We start from the raw sequence: 23,331 nt of genomic DNA on the forward strand, positions 1-23,331 counted from the left end.
GTGATTTCAATTACTCAAGATTCAGTTGGAATTATAAAAGTTTTAAGGTAGACTGAAAGTGGAAAACTTAAGAGGGCTCAGGAGAAAATTGGTCCTATATATGAATCAAAATAATGCAAGTGGTACCCTTGAACACATCAACAAAAGGGCAACATCAACAGAGACACTTTTCCAGTATTTACTTATCAAGAAATATACTGCATTTCTAATTCTATTTCTAATGTTAAGTTTTACTGAGTAGGTATAAAAGTGATATTTAAATGATTAATAGTAAATATAGATTTACAAACCTGGTAATAGGCTTAATAAATAGTTTTCAAAGTTATATCTCGTGTATTCATAGCAAACAGTAGAAGGTGTGTCTAACCAAAGGATTAAAAACACACATACACAAGAAATATAATTCCAGGGATAGACTACCAGGTCAGTTACAGTAAATAAGAGATTTGGGGTCTAAGAACCCTCACGTGGCCATTTGAAAAGTGAGCATTTACGTCCTATTTTAAAAAAAATTTTTTGCCATTAACTGATTTTCAATATATGTATTTGGTCCCAAAGAAGAAGAAAACGAAAGAGAAAGAAATAGAAAATAAAACTAGCAAATTCTATCTCTTAAAGAGGAGTCAGTGGTCTAAATAACAAAAGTATAGGAATGTAAAAACCAATAGAGAAACATCTTAATATATTAATCACTGAACCAGAAAACAAATTTAGTGTCAATGATATGGTGTTACCTACACTCGCCAAGAGGCAACACCTCATAGATATTCCACAGCCCAACACAGCAGTTTGCACATGGTAGGCACTCTAATGTATATGATGACTGAATGTGTCTGTAAGTGAAACAAGTGGGGAATTATTCAACCCAAAGCAACTTACTAGCATGTGTCAAAAATAAAAATAAAAATATTTCTCAGTAGGATCCTCTTATTCATAAAGGCCTCCCATATAGGGCATCCAAGCTGTTCTTTCCCTGTAATCCTTTTCATAATCCACCCCTAAGAACGTATCAAGTGACAAAATAATTTCTTAATGGGCAGAATCTGTGGACTAGTCTACTTCTTAGCATTTATTCTAATCATATCATACCTAGTTCTATCAAACTCTAACAGTTTGTCTTTATGCTTGATAGCCTTTTCCAGACCAGACTTAAATTGCAACTCTTGATGAGGAAGAAGGTCCTTGGTAGAGATGTCCACTTTTCCAGAATTCTCCGACCCTAAAATTCAATAAGAAAATAAAATGTTGTCAGCTTACAATACAAATTAGTTGTATCACTGTGCAGCAAAAAATAAAATCAGAAGATCTGGCTCTGCCCTGATGACCTACAGCCTTCATTTCAATAGAGAACAAACAAGTACACAGGTAGTGCTTGGCACATAGTAGATTCTCAATAAATGTTAAGCTCCATTTCTTCCCTTATGGAAATTTGGATCACCAAGAGGAACAAAAATGTTTTAACAACACAATATTAAATGCCTTAAAAATGAAAAACTTTATTGAGTAGGACTGAATATAACTTTTAAACATACTTTTATATATTAAAACTAAAAACTATATAATGGAAGAAATAGTCTGGCTGGTGTTGCTCAGTGGTTAAGCACTGACCTGTGAACCTGGAGGTCATGGTTCAATTCCTGGTCAGGGCACATGGCTAGATTGCAAGCTTGATCCACAGTAGGGGGCATGCAGGAGGCAGCAGATCAATGATTCTCTCTCATCACTGATGTTTCTCTCTCTCTTTTCCTTTCCCTTCCTCTCTGAAAGCAATAAATTAAAAAAATAAATAAATAGGTATATATTCATAGCAGCACAATTTACAATAGCTAGGATTTGGAAACAGCCTAGGTGCCCGTCAGCAGATGGTTGGATCAAAAAACTATGTTACATCTACACAATGGAATACTATGCTGCCATAAAAAAGAAGGAATTCTCATCATTTGCAGCAACCTGGATGGAATTGGAGAACATCATGCTGAGTGAATTAAGCCAGTCAATGAAAGAAAAACACCACATGACCTCACTCATTTATGGATAATAAAGAACATTATAAACTGATGAACAAAAAGACAGATACAGAGACAGTAAAGAAACAAACAGACTGTCAAATTACAGCGGGGAGGATAGGGAGATCTGGGGGAGATAAGAGATCAACCGAAGGACTTGTATACATGCATATAAGCAAAACCAATGGACGTAAAACTCTGTGGGGGAGGGCATATGGGTGTGTGTGTGGGGGGGGGGCAATGGAAAGATATGTACACATATAATACCTTAATAAAAATTTTTAGAAAAAGAAAAAGAAAAAAGAAAAAAAAGAATCTTCTTTAAGAAAATGAATTTAAAAATCAAAAATTTGAATAATAAAATGGCAATAAATACATTCCTAACAATAATTGAATCTAAAAAAAACAAAATAAATGAATAAGCAAAATAGAAACAGACTTAGATACAGAGGACATTTTGACAGTTGCCAGATGGGAGAGGGTTTGGGAAATTGGGTAAAAAAGGTAAAGGGATTAAGAAGTACAAAACGGTTGTAACAGAATAGTCATGAGTCTGTTCTGCGGCTTCTCTGTAATTTTAATGTGGTTATGGGAGTAGGTGAGTACCACATTTACCTATAGCACCATCTTGACTAGAAGTCTCCTCTCACTATTAATTAGAATTCTTCTACAAGAAAGAGCTGTCCCTTCTCCCCCATTTAGTTAATTCAGAATGTATTTTACTCATTGGATTATAAATCATTATTGTTTTTTTGTTCAATGTGGTTTTAATAATAACTTTCAAAAAATAATGATTATAAAATAAATGAGTGAATAAACTGCATCTTACATACCAGGATATGAGAAAGAGAAATAAACACAGATACAACAACATATAGGGTCTAGTAATAATTAATGTCGTTTTTTAACATTCGTTTAAAATCTTGCTTGGCGTTGACTTGTATTGACATAACCTTCAAACACGTGGTATCTACAGAACGTGTGAAGTGCAATTAACAAGTTTTGCTTGAAAAAGTTTGTGTTTGGTTTGGTTTTTGTTGCAAAACTAGGGCTAAGAAGATGGCGGATGAAGAGCATATTCGGCACTGCATGCTTTACGAGTTCCAATTAGGAAGAAAAGCAAGTGAGGCTGCAAAAAACATCTGTAGTGCTCTTGGTCAAGATGCAGTTAGCGCCAGAAAATGCCAGCGTTGGTTTGAGAAATTTCGCGAGGGAAATTTTTCGTTAGATGACAAGAGTGGTCGAGGCCATGTGTCCAATTTTGATCAAGAAGCTCTTCAAGCTCTTTTGGTGCAAAATCCTCAAATTACCCAACAAGAGCTTGCGACAACTTTAAATTGTTCACAAAAAACAATTTCCAATCAAAAGCGTGCACTTGGCAAAGTCCAAAAGTTTGGAAAATGGGTTCCTCATGAGTTGACCGACAACAACCGTAATCAAAGAGTCACAATTTGCAGTTCGCTCCTCTCTCGTCAAAACCGTTTGCCGTTTTTAGAGCAAATTGTTACCGGAGATGAAAAATGGGTGCTGTATGTTAATTTGAAAAGGCGGCCTCAATGGTTGGACAAAAATGAGGCTCCACAGCCCACGCCAAAACCTGACTTGCATGAGAAAAAAGTGATGTTGTGTGTTTGGTGGAATTTTAAAGGAATTCTTCATTATGAACTTTTACCATCTAACCAAACCATTACAAGTACAGTGTATAGTGCCCAATTGGAAAGGTTAGCCCAAGCTTTAAGAGAAAAAGAACCCGCGCTGATTAATCGGAAGGGCGTAATTCTTCACCACGATAACGCAAGACCGCATACTGCAAGAATCACTGCTGAAAAACTGCGCCAGTTGGAATGGGAAGTTCTCCCTCAACCTGCATATTCTCCTGATATTGCCCCTTCCGATTACCATTTGTCTCGTTCTTTGCAAAACTTTCTTCTTGGAAAAAAATTTAATAATGAAGAATGCCTCAAAAATGCATTGACCGAATTTTTTGCATCAAAATCACAAGAATTTTACAACAGAGGGATTAAAATGCTTCCTGAGCGTTGGGCACAAGTAGTAGAAAACAACGGCAACTATATTGTTGATTAAATTTTGTTGTATTGTTTAAATAAATTCGATTTAAAAAAGTATTAGAAAACGACATTAATTATTACTAGGCCTAATATATCCATCACCACAGTAATCCAATCAAAAAATTACTGCCTACCTGACATTAACTTCTTGAGCAATTTCTGGCTCTTGTTTGAGTCACGTTGTAAAATATCCTTTTCTTCACGAGTACATACCTATATGGTAATAAAAGTCACATGATCCCATAGTTATTTATGTTGTTTGCTTGATATACCTACAAAGTAACCTTAAATTACACATTAGCTATGGCAATTTAAAAAATGAGAGACTGTTGGTGCTTTTTTATTCTGACAAACCAAAATATATATATACAAATGAGTTTTGCCCTTCTCTATTTCTCCCTTCTTTCATTAACCATACAAAAAACTGATCTCACTGCAAATGACCCTGAATGGCTTGATAATTTAAAAATAAATTAATTAATTTTTTAATACACACACACACACACACACACATATGTATATAAAACCTATTTTCAAAGGAGAAAGATTTGCCATTAAGAATATTGGAAAAAATATTCAATACTTTCTATTTTAAAATGCTTTCCAGTTCTAGTCATGAAATTCAAGTCTTACAGGAGAAATTATAAGCAGATACCTTATTAGAAAGAAGCAGAGAAAGCCCACTGTGTGGGAGAACATATTTGCAAATGTTACCACTGATAAAGGTTTAACCTCCAACATCTACAGATAGCTTATACAACTAAATAAAAGGAAGATGAATGATCCAATTAAAAAATGGGCAATGGACCTAAATAGAATATTTAAAAAGAAGACAGAAGGAAGGCCAAAAGGCACATGAAAACATGCTCAAAGTCACTAATTATCCAAGAGATGCAAATCAAAACAACAATGCGGTACCATCTCACACCTGTCAGAATGGCCAACATCAACAAATCAACAACAAGTGTTGGCGAGGTTGCGGAGAAAAAGAACCCTCGTGCACTGCTGGTGAGAATGCAGACTGGTGCAACCACTGTGGAGAACAGTATGGAGTTTCCTCAAAAAACTGAAAATGGAACTCCCATTTGACCCAGTAATCCCACTCCTAGGAATATATCCCAAGAAACTAGAAACACCAATCAGAAAGGATATATGCACCCCTATGTTCATAGCAGCACAATCTACAATAGCCAGAATTTGGAAACAGCCTAGGTGCCCGTCAGCAGATGACTGGATCCAAAAACTATGGTACATCTATACAATGGAATACTATGCTGCCATAAAAAAGGAATTCTCATCATTTTGCAGCAACCTGGATGGAATTGGAGAACATCATGCTGAGTGAAATAAGCCAATCAATGAAAGAGAAACACCACATGACCTCACTCATTTATGGATAATAAAGAACATTATAAACTGATGAACCAAAAGATAGATATAGAGACAGTAAAGCAACAAGCAGACTGTCAAATTACAGCAGGTAGGGTAGGGAGATCTGGGGGAGATAATAGATCAACCGAAGAACTTGTATACATGCATATAAGTACAACCAATGGACATAAAACTCTGGGGAGAGAGGGTATGTATGGGGGGGGGGGACAATGTTAAAATATGTACACAGATAATAATTTAATTAAAAAAATAGCAAAAATTTAAATAAAAAAATTTTAAAAAAAGCAGAGAAAAAAGCAAATTACAATATCACCAGTGAAATCTAGCCTAGCTTTTATTATATATATATATATATATATATATATATATATATATATATATATATACACACACACACTAGAGGCCCGGTGCATGAAAACTCATGCACTGGAGGGAGGGGTCCCTCAGCCCAGCCTGCCCCCTCTCACAGTCCAGGAGCCCTCAGGGGTGGGAGGTGACCCTGTGATCAGGAGAAGGTGATGCCCCATCACACCTCTGCTGCTGCTACTGCCAGCAGTGCAAGCTTTGGTGGGCCCTGGTTACCTGAGGCTTGGGCGGCCCTGGGAAGCTGGGCAGCTGCCATCTGAGGCTTGCCTGTGCCTCTGGCCAGCCCTGGGCGGCTGGGGGGCTGAGGAGGCTGAGGGGACTGAGTGCCACCATCTTTGAGGGAGTGGCAGTCAATTAGCACATTCCCTCATTGGCTGTGAGGGCTGCCATCTTTGTGACTGAGGGTCAATTATCATATTCCCACTTTCTTAGATAGGACATATCTTTGCCTTTGAACATTATAAAATAATGAATATATTGAGCAAAAACAGGTTTTGGGAATTATAAAATCACTGCAATTGTAAGAAGGGAGGCAAAGAAGAGGTTACTTAAAAACAGTTTCATACTAAGCTTACAAAGCTGCAAGGCTTCAAGGCCTATCTGTTTTACATTACTCTGTTTCTTGAACTGTTATATCTCAAAGGGATCTAACAGGAAATGCTGTACTTCCTAGTAGTTGCCTTGGTGGTATACAGAGTTTCTGCCAGCAGCTGTAGATTGTTTCTCTAGACTCTAGAGAAAGCTTCATATGGGAGGATATTTTATGCCATTTTCTAAACATTTCTGATGATAGAGATTACATTTTCTGTCAACTTGTTCTCTGAGTATACCAAAAACTTATGAGCTCTAAACAAAGCACTTAAAAGAAGGTAAAACAAAGCAATATAAAATAGGTGCCTTCAACACCACCAAATGCCATTGCTTTGGCCCGCCAGCTCAACTGGCAAAATAGATTTTCTTTGAAAAAATTCTCACCCAAGGATATGTTCTACTGATTTCAGAGAGAGAAGGAAGAGGAGGGGAGGAAGGAAGAGAGGGGAGGAAGGAAGAGGAAGAGAGGGAGGGAGGGAGAGAGAAGAAGAGAGGGAGAGCCGAAACTGGTTTGGCTCAATGGATAGAGAGCGTCGGCTTGGGGACTGAAAGGTCCCAGGTTCGATTCCAGTCAAGGGCATGTACCTTGGTTGCGGGCATATCCCCAGTAGGGGGTGTGCAAGAGGCAGCTGATCGATGACTCTCTCTCATCGATGTTTCTAACTCTCTATCTCTCTCCCTTCCTCTGTGCAAAATAATAAAATAAAATAAAATAGGGAGAGACAGAGGAGGAGGGGTGGGGGAGAGAAAAGGAAACAGATTTATGAGAGAAATATTGATCAATTACCCACCCACCCCCAAACACACACACAAGGCCCGCCTCCCCCACCAGGATTGAACCCATAACCCGGTATGTGCCCTGACCAGGAATCAAACTGGCAATCTTTCGGTAAATGGGAAGATGCTCCAACCAAGTCACACTGGTCAGGGCTGGCATAAAGTTTTTAGACTACTCATTACAGTGTTTGTAAGAGTGTCATTACTGCTACACTCTTGGGATCATTCTCTCAGATAATACACAACTATAAAGAGTTGTCCTAGAAACAAAACCTCTAATGACCCAAAGATTGTGTCATAATGCTTCTGCTCCTTTGGGTATGTGAACAACATCTGAAAACTTTGACAAACATTTTTGACATTTTAGGCCCTAAAGTTTTCTTCAATTGAAGTTATTAGGCCTCGTTACTAGGATAAAACCTTGTTAAAAAAAATTCCTGCTACTACAGTTTACTGGACATCACAGGGAAGAAATTTCTATGAAAAAGAGATTACTAGGGATGTGAAAGTCCCTAGTTATTAAACCAAAACACAGTAGTAAAATAAAACAGGAGATAAACAATTACCAGAGTTCCACAGAATAAGCAAGGACCAGAACCTTCTTGTTCACAGACTATACGCCCGCAGATCAGACAGTTATTGATCAGCTTGTGCTTCTGGCCCAGGCAATCACAAGGGTGGCGACCTGGGATCAGGACTGCAAGCTTGTCTTGTCCCTCTTTTGTATATAAACTGACAAACTTTGTCTTCTTCTTTAAAGTGTTGTTTTCTTGTGCCTATTTGTACAAAAATATCAGAAATAACATCAAGTAATGAATGACAATGAAAATAGTCAAGGAGAGAGAATTTCAGTTCTGTTCAATAACAACTTATTCACTATGAGAAGCCAGGAAAGAAGGAAGAAAATGGGAGAAATACAAATTAATTATAATCAAGGGTCTAGGGAAAGAAAGAATCAACCAATGAATGAATATACAAGTGAAACAACAAATTAATGTTTCTGTCCCTCTTGCGCCTTCCCTCTCTCTATAATCACTTAATAAAATTTTTTAAAAATAGACTCAATAAGAAAAGACAAACAACACAATAGAAAAATGGACAAAAGTCCTAAATAGGAATGTAATAAAAGACAATATCCAAATTGGCCAACAATCACATAAAAAGGTGCTTAACTTCATTAGTCATCAAGATAATGCTAAATAAAACCACAATACATACGACTACATACCAACCAGAATGGCTAAGTTGAAAAAGACAGAAAATACAGTGTTGGCAAGGACACGGAGCAATTACAGCTCTCATACACCGCTTGGGTATAAACTGAATCTGAACATATGCATACCCTGTGACCTAGCAATTCAACTCTTGGATATATACACAATAGAAATGTGTAAATATGTTCACTAAAAGACAGGAAAAATAATGTTCACTGCAGCATTGCAATTGGAATCTACTCAAATGTTCAACAGTAAAGAAAAAAATGTTCAACAGTAGATGTATTCACTTAGTGGGATCCTATGTAGCAATGAGAATGAAAAAGCAAAGCTACACAAAACAATATGGATAAATTATTATAAAGTGTATTAAATGAAATAAGCCAAAACAAAAGACTACATATTATTAATTTTTTAATATATTTTATTGATTTTTTTACAGAGAGGAGGAGAGAGGGATAGAGAGCTAGAAACGTCGATGAGAGAGAAACATCGACCAGCTGCCTCCTGCACACCCCCTACCGGGGATGTGCCCGCAACTAATGTACATGCCCTTGACCGGAATCGAACCTGGGACCTTTCAGACCGCAGATCGACGCTCTATCCACTGAACCAAACCGGTTTCAGCAAGACTACATATTATTTAGCTCCATTTATACAAAGTTCATAAGCAGACAACACTATTCTCTGATGTTGGAAGTTAAGAAGGAGTTTGCCTTGGGAGGGTTGTCATTTTGAGGAACATTGGGGGTCTAGAGGAATGGAAATGTTTTGTTTCTATCTATACAGATATGGGTCAGTTTGTGAAAATTCATAGGTTCAATTCTGCATGTGTGTTATAAAATAAAAAGTTTAAGAGAGAGAAGTGTATTTATCATCCTCTGTCTCACTCCATTCAAGCTGTCATAACAAAATACCATAGATTGGGCAGCTTACAACAGGAATTTATTTCTCACAGTTCTGGAGGCTGAAAGTCCAAAATCAGAGTGTCAGCATGGTTGGATGAGGGTCTTCTTCCAGAAATGACATGTAGGTCACTGTGTCCTCACATGGTGAAAGGGGCTAGGGAACTCCTTGGGGTCTCTCTTAGAAGAACACTAATCCCATTCATGAGAGTTCCATGACATAAGAAATTCCCAAAGGTCCCATACCCTAATATCATCACATTGGGCATTAGCATTTCAACATGTGAATTGGGGTGGGATGGGAGATACAAACATGTAAATCATAGCAGCCTCTGACATATGAAGTGTATAGATGCCTCTCCCATACTGTGGTCTTATTTCCCTTTAAATTGAGAGTTCCTCAATCATTTCCAGAGACTGAAGTTTCACAGTGAAAAAAATCTCAAAAGTCTAGCAGTTGGGAAAATACTAAAAGGAAGAGAACAATTCTTTAGTAAGTATAAAGAGATCTGAAATGCCCTAATGTCCAAAGCGAAAGTTGAGATATAAAGACAATATCAAATAAGTCAACTTAGGTAAAAATTAAAATGTAAGACAAGTGCTAAAGATTTTATCAAATCTAGTAGGCTGCATTTTTTCAAATTAATCAATTAAATCTTTGGCTCTCAGGGATAGAGGTAGAGGGAAGGTTAAAATCTCTAAGCAGAGCCCAGCCTGTGTGACCCAGTGGTAGAGCATCAACCTATGAACCAGGAAGTCATGGTTTGATTTCATGCCAGGAAACATGCCCAGGTTGCAGGGTGGATCCCCAATAGAGAAACTACAGTAAGCAGCTGATTGATTCTTTTTGTTTCTCTCTCTCCCTCCCTCACTCTCTTCCTCTCTTTGAAATCAGTAAAAACATTTGTAAAATGTAAAATGTTAAAATCTCTAAGCAGACATTTGTATTTTATTCCCATCAAAACAAACCGAAACCAGTTTGGCTTAGTGGATGGAACGTTGGTCTGCAGACTAAAAGGTCCCAGGTTCGATTTCGGTCAAGGGCATGTACATTGGTTGCAAGCACATCCCCAGTAGGAGGTGTGCAGGAGGCAGCTGGTCGATGTTTCTCATCGATGTTTCTGGCTATCCCTCTCCCCTCCTCTCTGTAAAAAAATCAATAAAATATATATTTTTTTAAAAAAAGTAAACACATTCCATGGCTTAAAATCATCATCGGCTTCCCATTGTGCTTAGAATAAAATCCAAGCTACTTTCTAACAACCTATAAAGCCTTACATATGGTTCTCCAACTTCATCTACATGTCATTCTTTTCCTGCTCACTATGACCAGGCACATAGAGCTTCTGATACTTCCTAGAACACTTTCCTCCATCTCTACTTTGCACTTGTTAATTCCTCTATCTGCACTGTTACCAGTCCATCTCTTTACATACAGTTCCTTCTCATGTTCAGATTTGTGTGGTGTGTTTTTTTCAAATTATAAGAGAAAGTTTATTTAGACAGTTACAGAGATAGTAGAAGTGAGCCAGCTGAGCTTTGTAGGCTCAGGAAACAAGCTACTGAAGCAGAAGAAGGATCCTTGAAGTGTAGAAGAGGGAAAGGTGAAAGTAATGCGCCTGGGGCGGGGGGGGGGGGGGGGGGGGGGATGAGGAAGGGGAAGGGCACAAGCGTGCTCCTGAGGGCCAGCACTTCAAGTTCAGGTTTTACAATAGCTATAATTTCAGTTTTTCAGAGAGGCTTTACCTAAACTAACACCCTTCTTACCAATTACTGCCTATTGTACTGTTCTTTTTATTTTTCATGGTAGTCTTCACAATCTATAATTACTTAAAAATTTTTTCTTTGACTGTCTTTTTCACTTTTCCTCTGAACCACTAAAATGTACACTGTAAGAGAGCAAGAAAGCTTATCGCTATAGTTCTAAAACCTAAATCAATTCTTGACATACAGCAGACATGCAATAAATGCTTCCAGATCTGTGAATTTGCCTACTTGCAAAAATGTATTTGTAACTCCAAAATCAATACTCCAGGTGTTTTCACAATCATTTATGGACATGTACAGAGTGGCAATAAATTTGAGTCACCAGCCGAAGCCGGTTTGGCTCAGTGGTAGAGTGTTGGTCTGCGGACTGAAAGGTCCCAGGTTCGATTCCAGTCAAGGGCATGTACATTGGTTGCAGGCACATCCCCGGTGGGGGGTGTGCTTGAAGCAGCCGGCCGATGTTTCTCTCTCATCGGCGTTTCTAGCTCTCTATCTCTCTCCCTTCCTCTCTGTAAAAAAATCAATAAAATATATTTATAAATAAATAAATAAATAAATAAATAAATAAATAAATAAATAAATAAATTTGAGTCACCAAATACACATATTTCCAGCTAAGGTCAAGCAATGCAATGGGTCTGCCTTCTTATTTCAGCTCTCATACCACAAACAAGTGTCTTTTTAAAAATATATATGTTTTGCCCTGACTGGTTTGGCTCAGTGGATAGAGTGTCAGCCTGCAGACTGAAGGGTCCCAGATTCAATTCCGGTCAAGGGCATGTACCTTGGTTGCGGGCACATCCCCAGTAGGGGGTGTACAGGAAGCAGCTGATTGATGTTTCTACCTCTCTATCCCTCCCCCTTCCTCTCTTTAAAAATCAATAAAATATATTTATTTTTTAAATATATTTTATTGATTTTTTTACAGAGAGGAAGGGAGAGAGATTGTTAGAAAAATCGATGAAAGAGAAACATCGACCAGCTGCCTCCTGCACAACCCAACCAGGGATATGCCTGCAACCAAAGGTACATGTCCTTAACCGGAATCGAACCAGGGATTTTTCAGTCTGCAGGACGACGCTCTATCCACTGTTCCAAACCAGTTTCGGCAATAAAATATATTTTTTAAAAATAAAAAAAGTAAAAAGCATCCTTAAAAAATTGACTCAAAGAAAACACAGATAATAGTTCTCATGCTGTTCTCAACAACTTTGTCCTAGATGTTAAAAATGAATTTATTAAAAGTTTGCTATCATACTTTATATTATTTCATAATTTTTTAATTTTTTAAATTATGAAATAAGGCTTTTAAAATTTCATCTATTATTCATCACACTGATCATAAATATTTTCCTCATGTTTCTATTTTACTTTACCATAATAGTCTATATATTTGCAATCACGTCTAGTAAATTGTATATTCACGCCTACATATAAAATACCTCCTCTTTAAAAATAAGTATTTTTATTGGTAAGAGTAAAATAAAAAATTACTCAAAATAACATTCAGATGGATTACAAACCTAAAAGTGAACATTTTTCCAAAGACTATACTTTGGAGAACAATTTTACTAGTTGTATGGTAGTCCATTAAATGAGGAAACCATAATTTATTGATATTTATTTATTGTTAATCCTCACCCGAGGATATTTTTTCCATTGATTTTTTTTTTTTTTTTTTTTTTTTTTTAGAGTGGAAGAGAGGGGGATGAGAGAGAGGGAGGGGGGAGGGAGGAGGAGGGAGAAGGGGAGAGAAACATTGATATGAGAAAGGCACATTGATGTGAGAGAGAAACATCAATTGGTTGCCTCCTGCATATGCCCGAACCCACAACTATTGTAGGACCAGGATAGAATCTGCAACCCTGGTATGTGCCCTTTTCTGGCCAACGCTCTCACCACTGAGAAACAGGCTAATTTATTTAATCCTTCTCTATGACTAAATAATCAGGTCAGTTCAAATTTTCAATATTATAAATAAAATTGTATAGAATATAAGTTTTTAGCATGTACTTCTACTTTAAGTTACATTCATTAATAAGTCAAAAGTATCTGAACATTTTCCATGGTTCTTGATGTATGTATATATGCTGCCAAACTGTCCCCAAATCTTAAACCAGTTAATATTGCCATTAGCAATGTACAGGCGGTTCCTGTTTTAATGCTTCCTCATCATCGTAAGTATTCTAGTTTTAAAATATTTGACAATTTGATAAGCAGTATCTCAAGAGATTTAATGTGTATTTATTTATTTGATTACGAGTACAGTAACCAACCATCCTGATTTGCCCCAGATTTAAGGGAATCCAAGATAGGACTTTCAATGCTAAAACTGGAAAAGTCCCAACCAATGAGGGTGATGAACTGTTCTGAATTACTAGTAAGTTAGACATCTTTTTATGTTTATTGGTCATTTGTGTTGGCTTTTTTTCTTTTTTTTTTTTGCTTGTGGTCTTTGATCATTTTATTCTAAACGTTAGAAGGCATAAATCTCTATTTTTTTCCCCTTCAACCTGACATCATTTTGTAAACATTTTGCCATTTTTTTTTGCATAATCATTACACTGAGAATTTTCTGATCACTACTTCTCCATTTCAGTATAATTAACTTTTCCCTTATGTTGGGATATTTAGCTGGTCAAATTGTCTTATAAATTTTTTTGCTCACAGGGCTATTTTGGTTGCCAAGAGAAAATACAAAAAAGCTCTCACAGTAAATGCTGATAGTGGTGGTAGTAGATGGCCCAAAGAGGAACACTGTTAATAATAGCTAAAATTGTACATTCCTTTAGTATAAACCCGCACACAAAAAATGTTGAAATTGAAGGCCTAGTGCACTTCATTAAATATTTTACATTAAGTAAATAAATGTTTATTTATTATATATCGGGCTAAAACCCACAGAACACCGCCTGCAGCTCCTGCTCATTCTGACCCCACTGTGCCTGCTATGGGCTCATGCCCAATCAGTTACAATTGGGAGAAGCTCTGGCACCCTCCCAAGGGAAGTGGCCTGCAGGATCGGGTTGGGTTGAAACCCATTCTCGGACATCCCCTAAGGAGTACTGGATTGCCAGAGGGTGCAGGCCAGGCTGAGGGACCCCACTGGTGCACACTCAGGCCAAGGGAGGGACCATAGGAGGGCTCAAGGGCGTGTCCCACCCATCTCGCTCATTCCCGATTGGCAAGACCCCAGTTGAAGCATCTGCCCCCTGGTGGTCAGTGCACATCAGAGTGACTGGTCAACCAGTTGACTGTCTGCCCCTTGGTGGTCAGTGCACATTTAGCAACTGGTCGACCAGCTGATTGCCCCCTGGTGGTCAGTGCATGTCACAGCAAACAGTTTAGCATCCTTAGCATATCATTAGCATATTACACTTTGATTGGTTGGTTGGTTGTTCTGCCATTTGATCTATTTGCATATTACCTTTTATTATATATTGTAGAAGATATATAATCTTCAAGTAAAGATGTCCTTATGCTAAAAGTGGTTTGGCTCAGTGGATAGAGGATCTGCCTGTGGACTGAAAAGTCCTGGGTTCGATTCTGGTCAAGAGCATGTACCTTGGTTGCGGGCACATCCCCAGCAGTGGGTGTGCAAGAGGCAGCTGATCAATGATTCTCTCATTAATTTTTCTAACTCTCTATTCCTCTCTCTTCCTCACTACAAAAAAGCAACAAAAATATATTTTGAAAAAGGTATCCTTATAATATTTATTTAATCAGGCAGCCAAAAATGCTACCATATATAAATTATTACTTTCTCTTCATAAAACTCATGCATTTGCTGGAAAATTGCCATTCTAGACCAATGTGTATACTTTGTACAGTCATTCCTCTTCTCCATATAGCCAGAAAAAATTTCATTTTATAAACACTTACCTTGGCCAAATCAAAAGGTGTTTTGACCTCTAGGGTTGTGTCAGGTTCAGCAAATGCAGGAACTTCCTGTCTGTTTCTCCCTTTCCGCCTACTTCTCTTTAACTGGTCTCCTGATCTCTGCCCGTCTAAAATTTCTGTAAAGAAGAAAAAAATAGAGAGAGGGGTAGAAGGAAAGGGACGGGAGTGGGGGGGGGGGAAGAAGGGGGCGGGGAGGAGAGAACGAAACTTCAATTTGTTGTTCCACTTATTTACACATTCATTGGTTGATTCTTTTATGTGCCCTGATCAGGGAACCCACAACCTGGGCATGTGGAGATGATGCTCTAACTAAGCAACCCGGCCAGTGTGATGCTTCATATCGGGTCCAGTAATAATTAATGTCGTTTTAAAACATTCGTTTAAAATCTTGCTTGGCGTTGACTTGTATTGACATAACCTTCAAACACGTGGTATCTACAGAACGTGTGAAGTGCAATTAACAAGTTTTGCTTGAAAAAGTTTGTGTTTGGTTTGGTTTTTGTTGCAAAACTAGGGCTAAGAAGATGGCGGATGAAGAGCATATTCGGCACTGCATGCTTTACGAGTTCCAATTAGGAAGAAAAGCAAGTGAGGCTGCAAAAAACATCTGTAGTGCTCTTGGTCAAGATGCAGTTAGTGCCAGAAAATGCCAGCGTTGGTTTGAGAAATTTCGCGAGGGAAATTTTTCGTTAAATGACAAGAGTGGTCGAGGCCATGTGTCCAATTTTGATCAAGAAGCTCTTCAAGCTCTTTTGGTGCAAAATCCTCAAATTACCCAACAAGAGCTTGCGACAACTTTAAATTGTTCACAAAAAACAATTTCCAATCAAAAGCGTGCACTTGGCAAAGTCCAAAAGTTTGGAAAATGGGTTCCTCATGAGTTGACCGACAACAACCGTAATCAAAGAGTCACAATTTGCAGTTCGCTCCTCTCTCGTCAAAACCGTTTGCCGCTTTTAGAGCAAATTGTTACCAGAGATGAAAAATGGGTGCTGTATGTTAATTTGAAAAGGCGGCCTCAATGGTTGGACAAAAATGAGGCTCCACAGCCCACGCGAAAACCTGACTTGCATGCGAAAAAAGTGATGTTGTGTGTTTGGTGGAATTTTAAAGGAATTCTTCATTATGAACTTTTACCATCTAACCAAACCATTACAAGTGCAGTGTATAGTGCCCAATTGGAAAGGTTAGCCCAAGCTTTAAGAGAAAAAGAACCCGCGCTGATTAATCGGAAGGGCGTAATTCTTCACCACGATAACGCACGACCGCATACTGCAAGAATCACTGCTGAAAAACTGTGCCAGTTGGAATGGGAAGTTCTCCCTCAACCTGCATATTCTCCTGATATTGCCCCTTCCGATGACCATTTGTTTCGTTCTTTGCAAAACTTTCTTCTTGGAAAAAAATTTAATAATGAAGAATGCCTCAAAAATGCATTGACCGAATTTTTTGCATCAAAATCACAAGAATTTTACAACAGAGGGATTAAAATGCTTCCTGAGCGTTGGGTACAAGTAGTAGGAAACAATGGCAACTATATTGTTGATTAAATTTTGTTGTATTGTTTAAATAAATTCGATTTAAAAAAGTATTAGAAAACGACATTAATTATTACTAGACCTAATAGAACGATATTCAACAGAAATTGAGAAGAACTAGATTAAAACTATGTATACATATGATTCTGCTTAAGTTGGCTGTGAGGAACTAGAGTGACAAAAAATACCAATTCCTATAAGCCAGCCCATTTACCAGTATTTAATTACATTAACTCACCATCTTTTTTGAAGGAAGGCTGCAGTGCATCAGAAATCAACTCCTGATCATTCTTTTGCCATTTGTTTATAAGCTCTTCTATGAATTGACCTTTTTTGCCTTCATTTCCCTGAAGGAGGTCAGTAACATATTCTCGTATCTCTTCAGGACTCTCAATTGACAAAACATACCTCAAAAAGAAAAGATATAAGTTGTTGAAACAAGGCTAGCTTACACTATGGTTTTCAAAATCATAATAGAGATCAAGGTAGTAAAAATCATTAATCCATTTGAGTCTTTACTTTGAGTTAAGTTCTACTCTAGATGCTAGGAATATCAATTTGATTAGGACAAAGTCCCTGACCTCCAGCAGTTTGTATTCTAATCTTCACAATCTTCTTGTATTTCTAAAACCAAATCAGTGTACTGAAGAGAGACTTATGGGACTTCCCTTAACACAGGAATACTGTTGTTTTTTTTAATTTGTATTAAAATACAGTTAGCAAAATAAATAAAATAAAATAAAACTGGCAGAATATTTTCTATAACTATGTATCTGAAATCATTATATTTTCCTATGAACAATACAAATTACTTAATCTCTATGTTGCAAAACCTAAATTTTCTCATTTTCACTAAAAATATGAATACACTAGAGGCCCGGTGCATGAAATTCATGCATGGGGGTGTGTGTCCCTCAGTCCACCTGCACCCTCTCCAATCTGGGACCCCTTGAGAGATGTTCAACTGCCCTGTTTAAATCTGTGGGATGGGGCCTAACCGGGCAGTCAGACATCTCTCTCAAAATCCAGGACTGCTGGCTCCCAACTGCTCACCTGCCTGCCTTCCTGATTGCCCCTAACTGCTTCTGCCTGCCAACCTGATTGCCCCCTAACTATTCCCCTGCCAGCCTGATCGCTCCCAACTGCCCTCCCCTGCAGGCCCAGTCCCTCCCAACTGCCCTCCTCTTCTGGCCTGGTCAACCCTAACTGCTCACAACTGCCCTCCCCTGCTGGCCATCTTGTGGTGGCCATCTTGTGTCCACATGAAGGCAGCCACCTTGTGTGCTGGTATGACAGTCAATTTGCATATTACTCTTTTACTAAATAGGATTATAAATTTAAACCAGTAATTGATTTAATATTCCTTTTTTAAAATATACTTTATTGATTTTTTATAGAGAGGAAGGAAGAGTTAGAGAAATAGAGAGTTAGAAACATCGATGACAGAGAATCATCAATCAGCTGCCTCTTGCACACCCCCCACCGGGGATGTGCCCGAAACCAAGGTATATGCTCTTGACTAGAATCGAACCTGGGACCATTCAGTCTGCAGGCTGATGCTCTATCCACTGAGCCAAACCGGCTCTGGCTGATTTAATATTCTTAAAAATTGTAAATCAAGATTGGCATCACATCAGAATAAGCAAATCTACACACATACATTTTATTATGCTTCACAGGTACTGGATGTTTACAAACTGAAAGTAAGACCCTCTACCAGTAAAGAGATTATGACTTGCTTTATTACAGTGGTCTGGAACCAAACCCACAATATCTGAGGTATGTGTGTATTGAAGGAAATTTTATAAAGGGTTCTTAAAAAGTGAGGTGGAATACAAGTCAGTACAACTTTTCTAGAAATCAACTAGTTAGTATATTTTAAATGCCTTAGAAAAAAATCCAATAATTCCCTTTGTAGGACTCTATATGACATAGAGACAGAAAATTTTAAGCAAAATAGTTAACTTCATCTTTATTTAAACTGGTGAAAAAAGTAGAAACTATTGAAAACATCCATTCATGAAGAAGGGGAAAATGAACTCAAATTTTTAGACTTTACAATCATTAGTGAAATTTTTGAATAATTATTGTTAATCTGGGTTAATGCTCTAATACAATGGTAAGTAAAATAATAGGCTGTATAGCATATGATCTAAATTGCTACCAAAAAAATGTGTATATCTATACACTTTGTGTTGAAAAAGTATAGAAAGTTATACACCAAAATGATTATCACTGAGTGGTACAATTAAAAAGAGTTTTAGCCGAAACCGGTTTGGCTCAGTGGATAGAGCGTCGGCTTGGGGACTGAAGGGTCCCGGGTTCGATTCCAGTCAAGGGCATATACCTTGGTTGCGGGCACATCCCCAGTAAAGGGCGTGCAAGAGGCAGCTGATCGATGACTCTCTCTCATCAATGTTTCTAACTCTCTATCTCTCTCTCTTCCTCTCTGTATAAAATCAATGAAATATATTTTTAAAAAATAAATAAACAAATAAAAATAAAAAATAAAAAGTTTTAGTTTATTTTTATTTTCTCTTTCCCCTAGAATTTTAAAATATATTACAATATGCATAAATAAAAACACTAAAAGAGAAATTATGGTTATCTCTGGGTTGTGGTAATTTTAGTTTCTTCTTTTTAAATTTATTTTATTTTAATTTAGTTTCTACAGTGAATATGCATATCATCAGATGAGTAAAAAAATTACTTATAAATTAAGATAATGTACTATTATCAGATCCGAAGAAACTATTGTAATTCAGATACCTCATATGGGACATACAAAAAATTAGTAATGCTATATCCTTTAAATTTAAAACATCATGCAACTGTCCCATCATTGGTAGACAATCATTTTCGGGGCTTTTACAGTTTAATCAACCTGATCCCTAGACTTACTAGCCCCCATCAAAAAATCAATTGCTATCAAGGACTCACAGTGCTTCAAGGAACTTCAAGAGATCATTTAACTCTGGAATATTCAAACCACTAGAAAAAATTTTTTTTAATATATTTTATTGATATTTTACAGAGAAGAAGGGTGAGAGAGAGAGAGCTAGAAATGTCAATGAGAGAGAAATATCGAACAGCTGCCTCTTGCACACCCCCCACCGGGGATGTGCCCGCAACCAATGTACATAAATGCCCTTGACTGGAATCGAACCTGGGACCTTTCAGTCCGCAGACCGATGCTCTACCACTGAGCCAAACCGGTTTCGGCCACTAGAAAAATATTTTAAAAGCTCCAGAAATATTTGAATAAATGTTATTTTAACTATTTAATAAATTATAATAAAGAACTATTAAATAAATTATAATAAAGCCCTAGCTGTTTTGGCTCTGTGGATAGAGCGTCAGTGTGTGGACTGAAGGGTCCCAGGTTCCACTCCAGTCAAGGGCCCATGCCCGGGTTGTGGGCTCAATCCCCAGTGGTGACGTGCAGGAGGCAGCCAGTCAATCATTATCGATGTTTCTGTCTCTCTCCTTCTCCCTTCCTCTCTGAAATCAATAGATATATTTAAAACAAACAAACAAACAAAAACAACAGCATACACCCAAATGTGTTATGTACCAAATCTTATATATCAACCAAAATGTGAACTAATGTGGATTGTGGCTCTAACGTCCCATAAATGTGTCATTGATTAGGAAGCTAAGAGCTCTGTGCTTTTTAAAAATTTCAGGCCGCTCAAGTAAAAGTATTCAAATTACCTGACTACTACAGTACACCTAGGTAATTTTCAAATACCAGGCATGGCACAGCAAATTTACACAACAAATGGCATCCCAGACTGTTGTGCAATAACCAGTAAAAACCTAATAAGTGGTTTAAATAGAGTTACGTTATCGGGAGCTGTAGTATTTACTATTTTTTAAGTTTTGAATAGTTCTTGTCTAATTTCTATTTATGAATTTCTTTAATGCAAGCAGGTGTTTGGCCATAAGTAGTGCTTCATCTTTAAAACAAGTTTCTAATCACTCATCTTTCAAGGCTGTGGATAAGTTTAACCACGGAAAATCTAAGACTACAAAATAAGCTTTAAAAAAAATGTATAGACCAGAGAGTGTAGCTCAGTGGTTGAGCATTGACCTATGGACCAGGAAGGAGGTCAGGGTTAATACCTAGACAGGGCTCATGCCCAGGTTGCGGGCTGCAACCCAGTGTGGGGTGTGCAGGAGACAGCCAATCAGTGATTCTCTCTCATTATTGATGTTTCTATTTTTCCCTCTCCCTTCGAAACTGAAATCAATAAAAATATATTTAAAAAAAATACTTATAGGTATTAGTAAGAGTCTCAGTTGTTCTAAAATTTTTATTTATTGATTTTTTTAAAAAGGAGAAAAATATTGATTTATTGTTCCACTTATTTATGCATTCAATTCGGATGACGCTCTGACCAACAGAGCCACCCAGCCAGGTCCTGCAAAATAAGCTTTTAAACTACAACCTATGAGATTTAAATGTTTGTGAAACTATATAAGCAGACAAAATACAATTGGATTCGAAGACTGAGAAGACTGCAGTAATCCATACTCCATTGTTGATCCATCAAAAATAGCATCCAACCAAAACCGGTTTGGCTCAGTGGTAGAGCGTTGGTCTGTGGACTGAAAGGTCCCAGGTTCAATTCCGGTCAAGGGCATGTACATTGGTTGCGGGCACATCCCCGGTAGGGGGTGTGCAAGAGGCAGCTGGTCGATGTTTTTCTCATTGACGTTTCTAGCTCTCTCTCTCTCTCTCTCCCTTCCTCTCTGTAAAAAAATCAATAAAATATATATTTTTAAAAATAGCATCCATATGTAATACTTTCAACAGTAAAGATATAAATAGCCTCAAATTTTTTGATTAAATGATTTTTTTTTTGTTTGGTATGTTTTTTTTAAAAGTCTATTTTATTTGACAGCACTCCACTGCTTTAAAAAAAAAATGTTTGAAAAACTATTTAACCTGATCTTGCTTTCAAACAATGGTATAGCCAAACCATATAATTTGGCTGGATTTTTTTTTTAATTTTTTTAATTTTTACTTTTTGTGGTGTGAGTGTGTGTGCACGCGCGTGCGTGTAACTTTTGGCCGGGTTGTTTTTTTTTTTTTTTTTTTTTTTTTTAATAAGTCTATTCCAGTGTTAAAAAAAAAAAGAAAAAAGAAATCCTTTAATATAGGCTCTCTTAACTCTCTCCTTGCCTATTCGTACATTTTCTCCCAAACTTAGAAACTCCCCTTACTTCCTACAAAAGTCCTAGAATTGCAATTCTGATTCAACGAACAGGGAACAAGAAACACAGGTTTCTTGACCAAGACCAAATTTTGTGGAAGCTTTTCCCTCTCGCCTGAACATTGCACCTTCACCTATTCATCCTTTAGTTCTCGGGTTAAAGTCATATGCTGCAGGAAACAGCAATTTCTCAGAATCCTTTTCTCCGTGCTCCCACAACACCCTGAACTTCCTCCCTCAGAACCCAACAACCAGGCAGAACCCAATTGTAGCAAGTTTCTTCGTTGCCCCAGCACCTGCTGGTAGTAGCGCAACAAGTACTTGTTAAATCAACTGAAAGCAGATATTAAATCATGTCACCATCTGCACTTCATAAGAATCCTAGATTATAAAATAAGCTCTATTAGTTAGTTTACAGATGAGGACACTAAGGCACTGAGGAAAATTAAGTAGCCAAAGGTCCCAAAACTAATAAATGACAACAGAAACCAGAATCTGGGACCCCTAAGCCAGGAGCTATTTGCACCGAACTATGCAGCCCCATTTAAATTATAGGCCCTACTGGACAACTCAGATGAGGCAAACGAAAATGCTCAGAATAAGGAATTTCTGGAAAGACAGTTTGACTTGCCCCTTCTCTCCAGAATCTGAAAGAAAACTGGCTCCCGGGACAGTGTTACAAATTCTAATGACAGGGATTGGGCGTTTTCCTAGGGGAAAAGAAAAAAGAGAGAGAGAGAGAAGGACCCTATCAGCCTGACACTATTCCACAAACTAAACTATGAAACCAAAAGTCAAACATCCGTGCCCAGTGACCAACAGCCCTCTTATCACGTTACTTCATTCTCATCAACTTTTTGAGCCCTCCCTGCTTCCGGGTTCGCTGGCCCGCTCCCTTCACGGAGCTCCTCCCTGGCTCGGACCCGAGCCGCTCTTACTGCATGATCTCCTCACTGACATCCAGGCCGAAAGTTTTCCGCAACTGCTCGGTACACCAGTCCACCAACTGCTCCCGCAGCGCCGCCCCAGCCACCGCCATTTTTCCCGGCCGGAACCAGCTGGGCTGAAACAGCCCCGAGTCCTGCGCCAGACCGGTTCCCTTCGCAACAGCGACTCGGCTCGCGCGGGTTCCGCCAGGCTGCACCTCCCGCCGCAGCGCCGTGTCCCGCCCACCGGCGCCGCGTCCCTGCCCACCGGCGCCGGCTCCGCCTACCACCCCGCCTACCGGCACCGGCTCCGCCTATCGCCCGCTCCCGCCGGCGGGCCACTCGCGCGTGATTCTTCCGCGTTGGCAGATGGAGGACTCGGAAATGGAGAGTTCTATTGAGAAGGCAGTACAGATACCTATAAAAACCACCGTTTGGGAAAATCAAAACTGTAACCCATAACTGGAGGGGCACTTTTATTTTCGAAGGGCCAGTTTTAAATTGTCGGCTTTATGTAAAATATTTAAAATAGTACTTGGAAGCTGAGGCAAAGCACTTACTAGTGTAAGAATTTGCTCTAGTGATAGTGGTTGTGTTGATAACGCTCCTTCCTCCCACCCCCACCATAGTCCAAGCCTAGAGTGATGCTGCTGAAACCTCG

General features: G+C 38.3%; 1 protein-coding gene across 2 annotated transcripts in view; it reads right to left on the minus strand.

Annotated features, from left to right (window-relative positions):
• The window catches only part of TRIP4 (thyroid hormone receptor interactor 4), a 58,802-nt gene extending 35,928 nt beyond the window's left edge, over positions 1-22,874 (minus strand). The window contains exons 1-6 of one of the 2 annotated variants that reach the window (XM_036439266.2): positions 22,683-22,874; positions 16,764-16,933; positions 14,970-15,103; positions 7,768-7,977; positions 4,210-4,288; positions 1,090-1,219 (exon numbers count right to left, since the gene is read on the minus strand). In XM_036439266.2, the coding sequence (XP_036295159.1) occupies positions 1,090-1,219; positions 4,210-4,288; positions 7,768-7,977; positions 14,970-15,103; positions 16,764-16,933; positions 22,683-22,783 (824 nt within the window). In that variant the 5' untranslated portion in view covers positions 22,784-22,874. The remainder of the gene's footprint in view (positions 1-1,089; positions 1,220-4,209; positions 4,289-7,767; positions 7,978-14,969; positions 15,104-16,763; positions 16,934-22,682) is intronic. The other variant, XM_036439257.2, reaches the window with a different exon arrangement.
• Between the last annotated feature and the right edge of the window lie 457 nt (positions 22,875-23,331).

Source organism: Pipistrellus kuhlii, unplaced genomic scaffold (genome assembly GCF_014108245.1).
Source record: "Pipistrellus kuhlii isolate mPipKuh1 unplaced genomic scaffold, mPipKuh1.p scaffold_m20_p_1, whole genome shotgun sequence".
NCBI lineage: Eukaryota > Metazoa > Chordata > Mammalia > Chiroptera > Vespertilionidae > Pipistrellus > Pipistrellus kuhlii.